We start from the raw sequence: 15,017 nt of genomic DNA, 5'->3' as shown, positions 1-15,017 counted from the left end.
TGACTGGCATATAGTAAACACTATATAAATGCAGTTATTATCATTATTATTACAGGAATTGCATTTAATGTCAAAGAAGCCAAAGGACTTTTATAGCTATGTCCCTAGAAAAAGTGAAAGTTTGCTTTAAAAAAAAAAAGCTTCCAATTATATGTAGGGAGTCAAAAAAGGCCATTACATTCTCAAAAAAAAAAAAAGATTTAAGGGAAAGGGATGAAAAACAACAAATAAACGGAGAAACCATATCAACTTAAATTACATTGTAGAGAATTTAGCACAGCCCTCAGGGCTTACAATTACAAGGGTAACTGATAATGATGAATGATAAGCATTATCTTTTGATAGAAAAACAAGAAGTGGGAGATTCTACGGTACTCAAGAAGGAAATGTTAATTCTGCAACAAAGAAAGGAATTAAAATCATCCAGGCAAAAAGCATTATTAAGATATAAAATGCTGTACACCTTTGATTCATACACTCATAGAATTAAGAGGACAATAAATTTAGAGCTGGAAGGAACCTCAGAAGCCATCTTGTCCAAAGTCCTCATTTTACCAACAGAGAAACTGGGGCCAGGAGACATTAAGTGACTATCCGAAGTTACACAAGTAGCAAGTGTCAGAGGTACATTATCTGATTCCAGGACCAGCGTTCTTTCACTTGAAGCCTTCAAAATGCTTCAAGAATCTTCTAATGATACTTCATTATTCATAATTCCTTCATATTCATAATTCCTTCATAATTTCTTCAGCCTGGCACATTGTATTCCTGAGCTGTCATTATGCCAACTTCATGAAGTCTTTCTATCACCTCAGCCCATTCCAGCTTTTTGAGTAAGAAGTTCAAGCCCAAATCAAATCACAGATTTCCCTTCCCAAATTCATACAACAGGTGGGAGAATGCCTAGAAATGGAGACAGGCAAGCATTGAGTGTATTCCTTTGGAGGACACTAAGAAGCTTCCCTTCTTGACTCACCCTAAATCTGCTACTCACCAGGCATATCTCCTTTTCCTAAAGCAAACTTACCAATAGAAGTGCTCCTCCACCATCTTGGTCACGGCTCTGGACACTGCTCTTTCATGGGGGCCAAGGTTTTTATTTAAGTTCACTCCAAGTTTCTCTTCCAAAAAGTCAATGATGAATTCTGTGCCAGACACTTTTTCCTGATTGTATTCAATCCAAGGCATTTTCCCTTGAGGGGAAAGCTTTCCATCAAAATAGTTCTAAGCAAGTGAATGGAAAAAGAAAATGAAAATATTAATAAAAATACTCTCAATTTCTGTCTAATTAAAAAAAACAAGCATGGAAACTGAGTGATACAGTGGAAAGAGTGCAGCACTGGGAACCACAGGGCCTGGATTCAAATCTTAACTTTCCCCTTTACTATCTGGGTGATCTTAGAAAGTCACTTAATTTCTCTAGGCTTCATGTCTAAAATGGTTGGACTAAGTGATCTCAAGGTCCCTTCCAGCTCTAAACCAATGCATCTTAAAGTCTATGATCTGTGAGACATTAGCTAAGGGAGCCATTGTGCTAATAAGATAAATGAATTCAATGCGCAAGTCCTTTAAGAAAATGAAAGTTATTACTCATATCTAAATAATAGAGCAGTTTATCTTACACAGATAAAGAATGGACCTAATATAAAACTAACTGTAAATAGTTACTAAGCAAGCTTGGTTGTTCATAGCGATATTTAATATCCTATTTCTAATAAAAATGTTTAATCTAAAATAACAACACAATAATGATGAATGATAGCGATATAAAGTTCACAAAGTACGTTAGACATAGTATTTCATTTGAGTCTCACAACAACCCTGTGCTACTGGACCACAAGTATCTGTGATAGCCCTCACATAGGGAAGCAGGTCACTCCAAAGGATTGTATGACTTGCTCTGGAAGATCAAACCCAAGGGGAACACTTTTCCCTAAAAATGAAATAAAGACCTTTTTTTTTTTTGACGGAACCATCTTTTTACTTGGGAAAAAGAAAAAGAATGAATTTATTCCAATCCCATCCAACTCAGCAAACATTTAGTAAGTACCTACTGTGTGCATAACACTGTGATAGATGCTGAAGATGATAGATTTCAATAAAAAACTGTCTTTGCCCTCTTGGAGCTTATAGTGAAAGACGAAAAAATAACCACAACACAAAGTAATACATAAATTATGAGAGATGCAGCCAAAGAGGGAGCACTGAACAAAGACCTACACTTGGGATATACAGGGTGAGGTAAAAGTCACTATTATGAACAGACTTTCAAAGAAATTATAATACTGAGGTCATTAGGAGAAAAAAATAAAATCATAATCATACTAGGTATGTCTGGTGTTCTAAGCAGCCCCTAAGCAGTGGGCTCATACTGATCATGGTCGAAAAGAAGAATACTAATACACTGATCCCAGCTTTGTCATGCACTGGCTGTGTGACCTTGGGCAAGTCATTTCACTTCCCTGTGCCTGAGTTTCCTCATCTATAAATGTAATATCTGTAAAAGGAAGAAGTTAGACTAAATGATCTCAAAGGTCCTTTCCAACATTAAGTCTATGATCCTTTGATGAACCTAGTAGAATAGTGACTTTTACCTTACTTTGATGTCAAGTAAGTGACCTGCCCAGGGTCACACAGCTAGTAATGTCTGAGGCCAAATTTGAACTCAGGTCTTCCTGACTCCAGTCTTGGCACTCCATCCACTGCACCACCTAGCTGCCTCAGCTTGACTACATACATAGCCTAAATTAAATCTTCATTTTGTGCTGGGTCTATGCTTAGGTTGAAGGAACTCAATAAATACCCAAAACCTCTAGCAATCTGTCTAAAATCACCCTATCTTTCCACTGAGTAAGCAAAAAAAAAATTGCTTATCTCACAACAGGGATGCTCAATGATAGTTTTTTTGCTTGTTTGTTCAGGAGATGGATGGGATGGTAAGGGATGGTGTTGGAAAGAAGATAGAAAGTTATTTGGAAAAAATGATTCAGGGCTTTAAAAAAAACTGGTAATCTATTTTCATCGTCAGTTTTCAAAAGTGACTGGCTGTCTTCAAAATGATGTTTCAGGTACCATACATATCTATCACATAGAGCTCTCAGAATTTGTTTCAGATTTCTTTTGAAAACAAATGGCTATATTCTAAAAGCTATTAAACTGTGCGTACTCTTTGACCCATCAATACAGATACTAGGTCTATACCCCAACGAGATAAAAGCAAAAGAAAAAGGACCCCTATGTACAAAAAATATTTATAGCAGCTCTTTCTGTGGTAGCAAAGAATTGGAAACTAAAGAATACCATCAATCGGGGAATGGCTAGACAAGCATCAGAATGTAATAGAATACCATTGTGCTGCAAGAAATGATGAAAAGGATGGTTCCAAAGAAATCTGGGGAGACTTGTACGAACTGATGCAAAGTGAACAAAACAAGGAGAACAATTCATATGATGACAAAAAGACTGTAAAGGACAAATAATCTGGAATGATTTAGGCACTCAGATCCACATAATGATCAACCACAACTCTACAGGGCTTGTAATGAAACATACTATGCACCTCCTGGCAGAGAAGTGATGGACTCAGTGTGCAGATTGAGGCTTTTTTTTTTATAAAGTGCCAATGTGCAAATTTATTTTGCTTTACTATACACATTGTGATAGATTTTGTTTTTCTTGCTTTCTCAGTGGGAGGCAAGGGGAAGGAGGAAGAGGTAATAGGGAAAAATGAAAACCTGAAAATAAAATAAATTTGAATTTACATAGAAAAGAAAACAAATAGCTATGGAATACCTTAGCCACAAGAGCTACGAAAAATAGCCACAACGTTTGGTTTGCTTAACTATGCTTATTTGTTAGAAGAATTGTATCTTTCTTTTTTTTTGTGGGGTGAAGGAGAAGGAGGCTTTGGGGGGAAGAAAGGAGCTAGTGATAGTGTTTCCAGAAAAAAAGAAGAAAAGAAAGGACAGTTGTTGAAGTATTTTTTAAAAATGCACAGAGGACAGAAGGGAAGTTCATAAGGAAACAGACAAGCTGGACAGCCTGTAACTTAATGAATTTATTAAATACTTATATATATATTTTTTTAAGCAAGAGATTCATGGTTTCACATAGATGGTGTTCCAAAAGGCTTTAATAAGCTTTAAGGGCTTAAAACCACACTGAGACTTTTGGACCACCCTGTATAATCCTATACACACACACACACATACATACGCATGTGGGCACACACACACACACACACACACATAGTATGTGGGAATTTTCTCTGGTTTTAGTGCTCATTAAATTCAGAATTAAAAAAAATAGAAGCTACAAATGTACATGGCTTTGTGCTTGTGCTCATTAGTCACTATAAAAAGTGATTATTTAACATTTTAAATAATTTTTCTTAAATATATCAAATAAATATGTATTAAATATATCAAAGAATTAATCCATCTATTATTACAGATGCATTTGAAGTCAGATTTGCCCACAGAGGACAATTGCCCACAGAGGCCTAAAGATCACTCTAGGAGAAGAAACAGAGACCTCCGTTAGAGGGAAATCCTCTGGTCATAATTTGATCAAGTTTACATTTTCCGTTCCGTCTGTCTATGGAAGAGCAATGCCTTCACATTTCAATGCATCGTTGTCTGTAAACAATAAAAATATTCCAGAAAGCATAGAAGAAAGAATTATTGTTGAAGAAGAAAGCATTAAAAGTATATTAAAAGTATTTCATCTCTGAACCTTAGCTTCCTCATTTGTCAAATGAAAAGATTGGCCTGACTGATCTCCAAGATCTCTTCCAGTTATAAATTCTAAGTTATTTTGACCATCTTGTACCTCAAAAACACTGATAGGGGACCAAGATCTTAAGACTCCCTACCTGGTAGGTCAGCTGCTTGATAGACCATACTACTCAAAACATCTTAATCTAAATTTTTATCACATTAAATTTAGTGTCCAATATTTTGAGGTTAAAAAAAAGCATTGGGGGCAGCTAGGTGGTGCAGTGGATAGAGCACCGGCCCTGGGATTCAGGAGGACCTGAGTTCAAATCTGGATTCAGACACATAACTAGCTGTGTGACTCTGGGCAAGTCACTTAAAACCCATTGCACGTTAAAAAAAAATAGCTAACATCACACAATCACAGGTTGACTAGTGACATTAAATATTTATACAAATCTTAGAGGGAAAAAAGACCTGAAAAGTAAAAGATATGATCCTAGGAACAAGACATTAGTCTTGCCGACAGTCCCTCTAGATCTATTCCAAAAGTATTTGAAAGCTTCCCAACATAAAAGACTATAGCAGAGAAGGGGGCAGAGAGCTAGAAACGTAAATAAAAAAGACTCCAATATTTATCTCCAGCCTCAAAAATATTATGGGAAGAAAGGTGGGTGGGAGAGAAAGAACATAGCCTATACTCTAAAGCAGAGAAGGGAAGGGGTAAATCGCTCTTTGGCTAAGAATAAGGGCTGGGAGAATTTGATTGAGAAGGTTGATGAGGGGGAGGGGAGAGCGCAGCCAAGATGGTGGAGTAAAGGCAGGAACTCACTGCAGCTCTCCCCCAAACCTGCCCAAATACCTTTAAAAATTACTCTAAAAAAAATTCTAGAGCAGCAGAACCCACAAAAATACAGAGTGAAACAAATTTCCAGCTCAAGACAACCTAGAAGGTCAACAAGACAGGTATGTTGCACCAGGCTGATAGAGGAGCACAGTTTAGCACAGGCTGCACCAGCACAGACCAGACACTGGCAGCAGTGGCAGTTTCCAGACTTCTCAGCCCACAAACACCAAAGACAACTTGGAAGGTCAGTACACCATTCACCTCCTGAAAGAGATCCCAAAATGAAAATATTGGGAATATTACCCTATGGTTCCAGAATATCAGGACAGTTTTCCTTGATCATTCTTGAATGGTAATATTCCTAAAATGAAAGCTCCCAGGAACATTATAGCCAAATTCCAGAGTTCTCAGGTCAAGGAGAAAATATGGCAAGCAGCCAGCAAGAAACAATTCAAGTACTGTAGAACCACAATCAGGCTAGCACAAGATTTAATAGTGTCTACATTACAAGATCAGAGGGTTTGGAACATGATATTTCAGAGGTCAAAGGAGCTAGGATTAAAACCAAGAATCACCTACCCAGCAAAACTGATTATAATCCTTCGGGGGGAAAAATGGATATTCAATGAGATAGAGGAATTTAATGCATTCTTGAGAAAAGACCAGAGCTAAATAGAAATTTGACTTTCTAATACAAGACTCAAAAGAAGCATGAAAAGGTAAACAGAAAAGAGAAATCATAAGGGACTTATTAAAGTTAAACTATTTACATTCCTACATGGAAAGATGATATTTGTAACTCATAAGACCTTTCTCATTATATATATATATAGATAGAGGGCATAGATGTGAGTTGAATATGAAGGCATGATGTCTAAAAAATAAAATTAAGAGGTGAGAGAGGAACGTACTGGGAGAAAGAGAAAGAGAGTAGAATGGGGTAAAGTATCTCACATAAAATAGGCAAGAAAAATTCTTTTACAGTGGAGGGGAAAGGGGAAAGGTGAGAGGGAATGAGTGAATCTTACTCTCATCAGAATTGGCTTGAAGAGGGAATAACATACACACTCAATCGGGTATAGAAATCTACCTTACCCTATAGGAAAGTAGGAGAGAAGGGGATATGAGATAGAAGTGATAGAAGGGAGGGAAGATGGGGGGAGGAGGTAATCAGAAGCAAATACTTTTGAGGAAAGACAGGGTGAAAAGAGAGAATAGAATAAATGGAGTAGGATAGGATGGATGGAAATACAGTTAGTCTTTCACAACATGACTACTATGGAAGTGTTTTGCATGACTACACATGTATAATCTATATTGAATTGTTTGCCTTCTCATTGAGGAGAGTGGGACGGAGAAAGGGAGAAAATTTGGAACTCAAAGTTTTAAAAATGAATGTTAAAAATTGTTTTTTACATCTAACCAGAGAAAAAATAAAATACCAAATAAAAATAATTAGAGAAGGTTGTTGATCCATTATGGGACTTTTAACAGCTGCTTGAGGGACCTGTGCATGCACCAACTGGGCCAGGCTATAGATCTGACTAACAAAAGAACTGGAGATTAGTTAACTAGCTTCATGTCATATTGGTGATCTAACTCTTGTTGCTTCTTCCACTAAAAGAGGAAGTGGACTATTAGGAGTTTGTTGTTGTTGTTGTTTGCCCTTTGTTCTCAAAGAGGACCATGACATCAGGAAGGTGATGTCATGACTTGCAAGTGAATTGGATTTAAGTGAGGCAGGGCTGTGCAAAGTCACCAGCCTCACGCTCTCCTCCAGAGCCCTCTGGATCCAGTGGCAAGACATAGATCAGGATGATTGGAGATTGCCCCAGATGCAGTTGGAGACCTTGGCCTTTTTTTTTTTTTGAGAGGCAATTGGGGTTAAGTGACTTGCCCAGAGTCACACAGCTAGTGAGTGTTATGTGTCTGAGGCCGAATTTGAACTGAGGTCCTCCTGACTCCAAGGCCAGTGCTGTATCCACTGGGCCCCAGACCTCGGCCTTTTTAAGCATAGGTCTTTAACAGGTCTCAGTTTGACTGAGGCAATAGTCATTAAGTGATTAAAACTAGGTAAGAAATGAGGCAGAGAATGGCCTCTTTTACCTAGTCAAAAAAAAAATCAGTCTTGGCGGGGAAGACTCTCAGGATTTCTGGCCAAAACAGAAACAACTGCTATTTGCATTTACTCTGAGCCATCAGAATCCAATGACCAAGTTGGGATTGGGCTGGGCTCTATTATTTGCCAATCAATGAGAGCCAGAGTGATTTGGGTTTAAGGCATGGTCCTTAAGAAAGAAATCTAGCTAGATGGATAGAGGGCACAGGGTGAGTTGAAGATGAAAGGGTGATATCTGGAGAATAAAATTAAGGGGAGAGAGAGGATTATACTAGCAGAAGGAGAAAGGGAGAGGTAGAATGGGGTACATTATCTTGCACAAAACAGACAAGAAAAGGTTCTTACAGTGGAGGGGAAACGGGAAGGTGAGAGGAAATGAGGGAATCTTATTCTCATAGGATTTGGCTTAAGGAGGGAATAACATGCACACTCAATTGCGTATGGAAATCTGTCTTACCCTACAGGAAAATAGGGGGAGAAGCGGACAAGAGAGCAGGGGGATGAGAGAGAGGAGGGCAGATTGGGAAAGGGGATAATCAGAAGGAAGTACTTCTGAGGAGGGACAGGGTCAAAAGAAAGAATAGAATAAATGGGGGGGTGCAGGATAGGATTAAGGGAAAAAGAGTTAGCTTTTCACAACATGTCTACTATGGAAGTGTTTTGCATAACTGCATATGTATGGCCTGTATTGACTTGCTTGGCTTTTCAGTGAGGGTGGGTGGGGTGGGAGGAAGGGAGAAAATTTGGAACCCAAAGTTTTAAAAACATATGTTTAAAAAAAAATGTTTCCACATGCAACTGGGAAATAAGAAATACAGGAAATGGGGTACAGAAATCTATCCCACCCTACAAGAAAATAGAAGGGGAAGGGGATAAGAGAAGGGGGGGAGAGGTAGAAGGGAGTGCAGACTAGGGGAAGGGGTATTCAAAATGCATGCCATGTTGGGGTGGGGGGAGGGGCAAGATGGGGTGAAAATATGGAATTCGAAATCTTGTGGAAGTAAATGTTGAAAACTAAAAATAAATAAATTTATATTAAAAAAAGAAAGAAAGAAAGAAATCTAGCTGTAAACCCCAAGATATCTAGAGGTTTCAGCTATCAAAATACACATTCCTTTGGGCAGAGCACTTACAGGTAAAGTGGGAGAAGGAGAGGAGAGGAGAAGAAGAGGAGAGAAAGAAAGAAGGAAGGAAGGAAGGAAAGAAGGAAGGAAGCTGAATTGCCCAACTGGAATTGGTCAGTTGGGTCCCCAGTGAGGCACCTCGCACTATTCACAGGTAGTTGTTTGTCCTTCATTCTCGAAGAGGACTATGACATCAGGAAAATGATGCCATGACGTGAAAATGAACTGGATCTAAGTGAGGGAGGGCTGTCACCGGCCTCACATTCTCCTCCAGAGCCAGTTTGATTAGGCTGTCAGATGGGGTGCCTGTATCAGCTGATTTTAACTGTTTTGTTTGTTACAAGGGAGTTTACTGGGAGTGGGTGACATTTTTAAAATCCTTTTAAGTCAAAGACTATAACACTTTGCCAAGAAAGTGCCAGTGGCAGCAGCAGTGGAAAGCAGATGGCCAATTTGGAGGCAGTGATGGAGTACAATAGCAGCAGAGCAGCATAACCCCCTATGCCTTAATGAGAGACTGGGCAATCCCAAGCTGTATACTTCCCAAAGACAGTAATTAATGCAGCACAGACCTGAAAGACCTGTAGAGAGTAGAGCAACGAAGAGATTTTTTTAAAAATGGAGAAATGGAACATGAAAAGATGAAGAGGAACTGGTGGAATATGGAAGTACACTCAGAAAAATCAAAGGAGACCTGAAACTGGAGGATTACAAGGCTCAGATCCATGAAGAAGAGCAAATCTGAACTTTGTCCTTCACTGATTCAGTGAGTCACATGAACTGTGCAGGTCCAGAGGAGGGAATCAACTCTCTATATATTTGGTGGACCTCAACCCTAGGGTTATGCTGTAAGTCTGAAACAACTATAGAGGCTCCTAAGGAAAGTAGAGCCTATCAAAGGAGTGGATTATCTAACTACCTAGCAACCCCAAGTTGGGTTCCCTGCTTAGAAGAGGGCCATAACTCCAGCATGGTATTCTAAATTTGAAACAAATATGTAAGTCCTTGGGCAAGGTGAAATCTGCCAAGGGGAAAATATTTCTTAACTATATTCTTTGTTATATATAATGGACTTTTCTCCATGTTTTATATTTTGTCAGTTTGGTCCTTAGAAGACAACCAAGATCACCTAGATCTGAGCCAGAAACAAATGCAATCAAATGTGGAGAAAGCATTTGGGATGTGATGGGATGGGGATAGTGGGACCATGATCCATAGAGCTATTATTGAGAAGCCTTCAGGATTACCATCAGTCAATGTAAGCCCAGGATTTGAGTTCTGGGTGATGGGTTATGTTACTGGGGCAATGTGGAAAGAATGGAAATCTACTCTAGGTTACTGTGTTTTATACAAGAGATTAACTCTACTGTTAGAAATGATCTGCCCCTTCTTTAAATCTCTGTGGCTGTTTTGTTTAATCTGTCGTCTTATTTTCTACCTTGGATTATAGTTAGGTATGTAACTGTCCTACAGCCACACTAGGTTACAATCAGGGGTTAGGTTCTTTTTAATTTTGGTAATGTAGTAGTATCCTCATCCACATGACAGTCTTTTAAATACTTGAAGAGAACCATCATGTACCCCCTAAATCTTCTCTTATTCCCACCAATTCCTTAAATTACTCCTCATGTGGTATAGTCTTCAATCCTCTCATCACCTTGCTCATCCTCCTCTGAAAATGCTACAGTTTATCAATGTTTATTCTAAAACATGAACTAAACATAGTAGTAATGTAATCTGACCATAGAAGAGCACATCATCCCCCCCTCATTCTGGACACTATGCTTCTATTAGCTCTATTAAAGCTTCTATTACCGTAGCCTAATGTCACTTTAGCTTTTTGGTGTCCGTATCACCCTGTTGACTTATTATATACATGTAAACCACTAAGACCTGCAGATCTTCTTCATACAAACTATAGTTGACCATATCGCCTCAATCATGTATTTTTGCAGTTGATTTTTGAACCAAAGCATCTAATTCCTCCTGAGCAATTTCACCATTAAATATTTACAGTGTAGCTATATAAAAAGGGTATACTTTTTCTTTTACCCCTCTGCAAAAGCTATGTACAGGAAGAGGTTTCCATTATAATTTCATATATGTCAGAACATTACTGGGTGTTTTAAAGCATTAATCAGAAATGGTTCTATCCCGGGGAGGTGGGGGATGAGAGGAAAGGAACCCTTCTACTTTGCCAACAGTCTCTATAAAAATAAATCAGTGCCAAAACCAAGTACTGTGGCCTGGTGTCAATTTTCACAATAGGGCCGGTGTTATCCCACCAGACAGTGGCAAGGCAGCAGCTAGAGTTACATTCCTTCAAAGCAGCTGCTGTGAAGATGGAAACCAAGTAGTCAGCCCAAATAACGACCCAATCTTCTCTGCTCATCCCTCCAACATGGTTAGGAGAAAAGAATGGTCAGGCTGAATGACACTTGCAGCCACTAAAAGATTCTCTTCTACAGAAAGGTAAATAGCAGAATCACTTGAGTGTGGAGGAAAAATCTACAGAAAAAAAAAAGCTCTAGAAGCAAAGAGGGGAGGCAAATTGCAAAAATTCTAGAGCTTTAATCAATTGTCAAAAACACCGCAATTAAATGTGGCAGTGTTTGGTAGAGCAATTATAGTATTAAGACATATGGATGAGTAAGGGACCCACTCTTTCCTTAATTTAACATTACTGAATCCCAGTGATGCGTTTCCTGCAGAGGGCTGAATGCCAGCCCCTCACCGAGCAACGATCCACAGAATCTGAACAAAGCAAACAGTCAAGGTGGACCACTTGGGCAAAAACAAAGAGTGATATCTGACATTTACACGTAACACTTTAGAGTTTACAGAGTGCCTCACTCATTTCATTTCATCCTCACAGACACCCACTAAGGAAGGTAGTATAAGTATCATAAGCCCCATTTTACAGAGGAAGAAATGTAGCCCATAGGAAAGTGACTTGCTCCAAATCACACAGCAGGCCAAGTATTCCTTGGCTGTGTTCTTCCCACTATACCAGGCTGATGAACAAAAAGAAAAACTTTTTTTTTCCTTCAGAAAAGAGAGGGAATACCAACCCTAGTCACCTTACCCATCTATTACATTTTTTTTCTGTGCAGAAACAGATGGCTAGCATGAAAGAACAACACAGCAAGACTTAACCGCCTGCTGTTTGCCAGTTTCTGAAGGCCCATAAAGAACCTGAAAGGCCTTGGGGGGTTAGAGATTATGCTAATGTAAACTCTGGTTATTATTATGGTTGCTTGAAACAAAAATTTAAGTTGTTTCAGGTAATAAAAATAATGCTTAGCATTTCAAATAGCTCTCTTGAAATTCACCAAGTGCTTTAAAGTACAGGTATTCAATAACCCAGGTGATGTTCAGAGCTCACCAAATGCAGCTGATCACTGACAGTTCTCAGGAGGCCAGCCAAACCCGGAGCTGGAAGGGGTGGGCAGCTATGTGGGTTCTCTTTCTTCTCGTGTGCCTAGCATCCTTCCCTATCACCTCTCTCCTTCTCCTACTTTGGTGAAGTGCCACACCTTAATGACAGCAAAATAATTGTAGCTCCTTCCTGCTTCTCACTGTTCCAACCATCCCCATCAAGTAGAAAAATAAAGATCTTTAGAGACTCAAGGGGGTGCAGTAAGAACTGATAAGAAGTGTTTTAACTTTCCCTTGAGGAAATCAGGTGGTGTAGCAGATAGTGCTGGGAGTTGGAAGTAGACCGATCTATATCCAAAACCTATCTCACACACTTAATCACTAACATTTATGTAGTATTTAGCTAGCTATGTGACCCTGGGCAGTCACTTGGCACTTCTGAGCCTCAGTTGCCAGTACCTCACAGGTCTGTCTTAAGAAACAAAGGAGTTATATAACATTGGTAATTGTTCAGTCATTTTTCAGTCATGTCCAACTCTTCATGACCCTGTTCAGGGTTTTCTTGGCAAAGATGCTGGAGTAGTTTGACATTTCCTTCTCCAGCTCATTTTGCAGACAAGCAGACTGAGGCAAACAGAGTTAAGCGACTTGCCCAGGGTCACACAGTTAGAAAGTGTCTGAGGCCAGATTTGAACTCAGGAAGATGAGTCTCCCTGACACCAGGCCCTCAGCTCTATCCATTGTGCCCCAACTGCCCTAACATAGGTAAAAGACTTCGCAAAAAACATAACTTTATGTAAATGCTAGTTATGATTATTGTTATTTGGACTTGGGGTTTTAACACCAGATATTTCTTTCATTGTCTAAATCCAAGTATTAACTGATACATCTCCTATTAAACTCCCCATTTCTCCCACAGCAAACACAGTTTCCCACCAACAGCACCTCAACTAAAGTTTTCCAAAACAGAACCTGAAGATTTCAGAAACTCAATTTTCATCTTCCTTGGAATGACTGGGGTGTTCTGCTCTGACCTGAAATTTCAGCTGTATAAGACACAGCATGATAACTTCTGGGAAACACATCTGTAAATGTGTTAAGGCCAACAACCAGGAATGTGCTGGTAAATGTTTAACAACTAGCTCTCTGCAGAAATAAATCTACTCATAATACATGTTTAAGTTTAATCTGCATTATTAACATTTTCTGGGGCAGCTAGGTGGCACAACGGATAGAGCTCCAACCTTGGAGTCAGGAGGACCTCAAACACTTGACACTAGCTGTGTGACCCTGGGCAAGTCACATAACCCCAACTGCCTCACCAAAATAAATAAATAAATAAATCCCTGTTTAAACAATCAGATGATGAGGTCCTGTTTGAGCTGCGGTTCGGCATACCACTGCCAACTATTCTTTACAGAACAAATGTCCTAAATGTATTTAGGCTTGATATAAGAGAAACTTCCTAACAATTACAACTATTCACCAGTGGAATAGGCTTCCTTGGGAGCTGATAGCTTCCCTCACCACCACCCAAATCTTGCAGCACAAACTGGTTAGCCACCTGACTTAGAGTCATGATAACCACTGAAATCCCTTCCAGCTCTGCGATTCTGTGACTGAAGGTAGAGGCAAAGATTATTTTCAAGACATTGCATCGCTCTTCAAGGTCAAGTACATATGCAAACATATATGCAAATATGTCTATATACAGAAGCCCAGAACCCAAAGACCTCTCTGTAATGCCTTTGAGAACCTAGAGTGACCTCTGGGCCTATGATAAGCCAATACTAATGGAACACAGGCTCTGACAGGTTCTACCAAGCTAGAAAGACTCTAAGGACAGACTGATAAGACTATGTCTGTTATCAGAGAGGATCAGCCTAGCTAATCCAAAGTGGCTCATCACCAGAACAACAGGTGATAATTTTTTTTTTGCCCACTCATATAGACTATCTAGTAAATAGTTGATCAGTATTGGTAAAAGGAGTACCAACATCAATGAAATCACATGATTGTAAAGTATTAAAGAATCACCCAAAAGCAAAGGGCTAGCAAAGCCAAATGGAAACGTTTAATAAGAGATGAGGCCAGTGTGATTCTGTCGTGGCTCAATGCTTTCTGATGATAATTATTATGCTATATGACATTTATAAAAATGCTTTTTAAAGTTTGCTAAGTGCTTTGCATATGTTATCCCAAGTGATCTCATCAACTCTGTGAGACAAGTACTATTATTATCTCCATTTTATATATGAGGAAACTGGAGCTCAGAGAGGTTAAATTACTTGCCCAAGATCACAAACCTAATAAGTTTCTGAGACAGGATCTGAACCCAGTTCTTCCTTACTCCAGGTCTCTACAATCCAACTCGGTCCTTAGGTTTATATCACCAGCCCAGACAGGGCAACCAAAGAACCCTAGTTCTGATGGTCCCATTTCGAACAAGCCAGGTGGTGGCTGCCAATGAATGGGCTGCTGGGCCTAGAGTCAGGAAGACTTGAGTTCAAATCTGGCCTGAGATAATTACTAGCTGTGTGACCTTAAGCAAATCTACCTGCCTCGGTTTCTTCAACTGTAAAATGGGGATAAAAATAGCACTTACCTCACAGAGTCATGGTGAGAATCAAACGAGACATTTGTATAGTATTTAGTGCAGGGCTTATCAGGTAATAGGCACTTAATAAATGTAGGTTTCCCTTTTGCCTTCCTCCCAAAACCTTTCTATTCAGAGGAAACAAAAGAACCAGAGAAGCCACTCTCCTTGCCTTCAATCACAGCAAAACAAACCTAAGATCCATTAAATGCACACACACAATCATTATGTAACACTA

The 15,017-nt window shown here is 39.3% G+C and overlaps 1 protein-coding gene across 1 annotated transcript in view; it reads right to left on the bottom strand.

Annotated features, from left to right (window-relative positions):
• Positions 1 to 15,017, bottom strand: part of FAXC (failed axon connections homolog, metaxin like GST domain containing) — an 81,189-nt gene that overhangs the window by 55,631 nt on the left and 10,541 nt on the right. Inside the window, exon 3 of the mRNA XM_020998338.2 lies at positions 1,028 to 1,224. Within this exon, the coding sequence (XP_020853997.1) occupies positions 1,028 to 1,224 (197 nt within the window). The remainder of the gene's footprint in view (positions 1 to 1,027; positions 1,225 to 15,017) is intronic.

Source organism: Phascolarctos cinereus, unplaced genomic scaffold (assembly GCF_003287225.1).
Source record: "Phascolarctos cinereus isolate Bilbo 61053 unplaced genomic scaffold, phaCin_HiC Scaffold_5;HRSCAF=322, whole genome shotgun sequence".
NCBI lineage: Eukaryota > Metazoa > Chordata > Mammalia > Diprotodontia > Phascolarctidae > Phascolarctos > Phascolarctos cinereus.
Note: the sequence above shows the minus strand (reverse complement) of the source record. Positions and strands in the feature narration are given on the sequence as shown.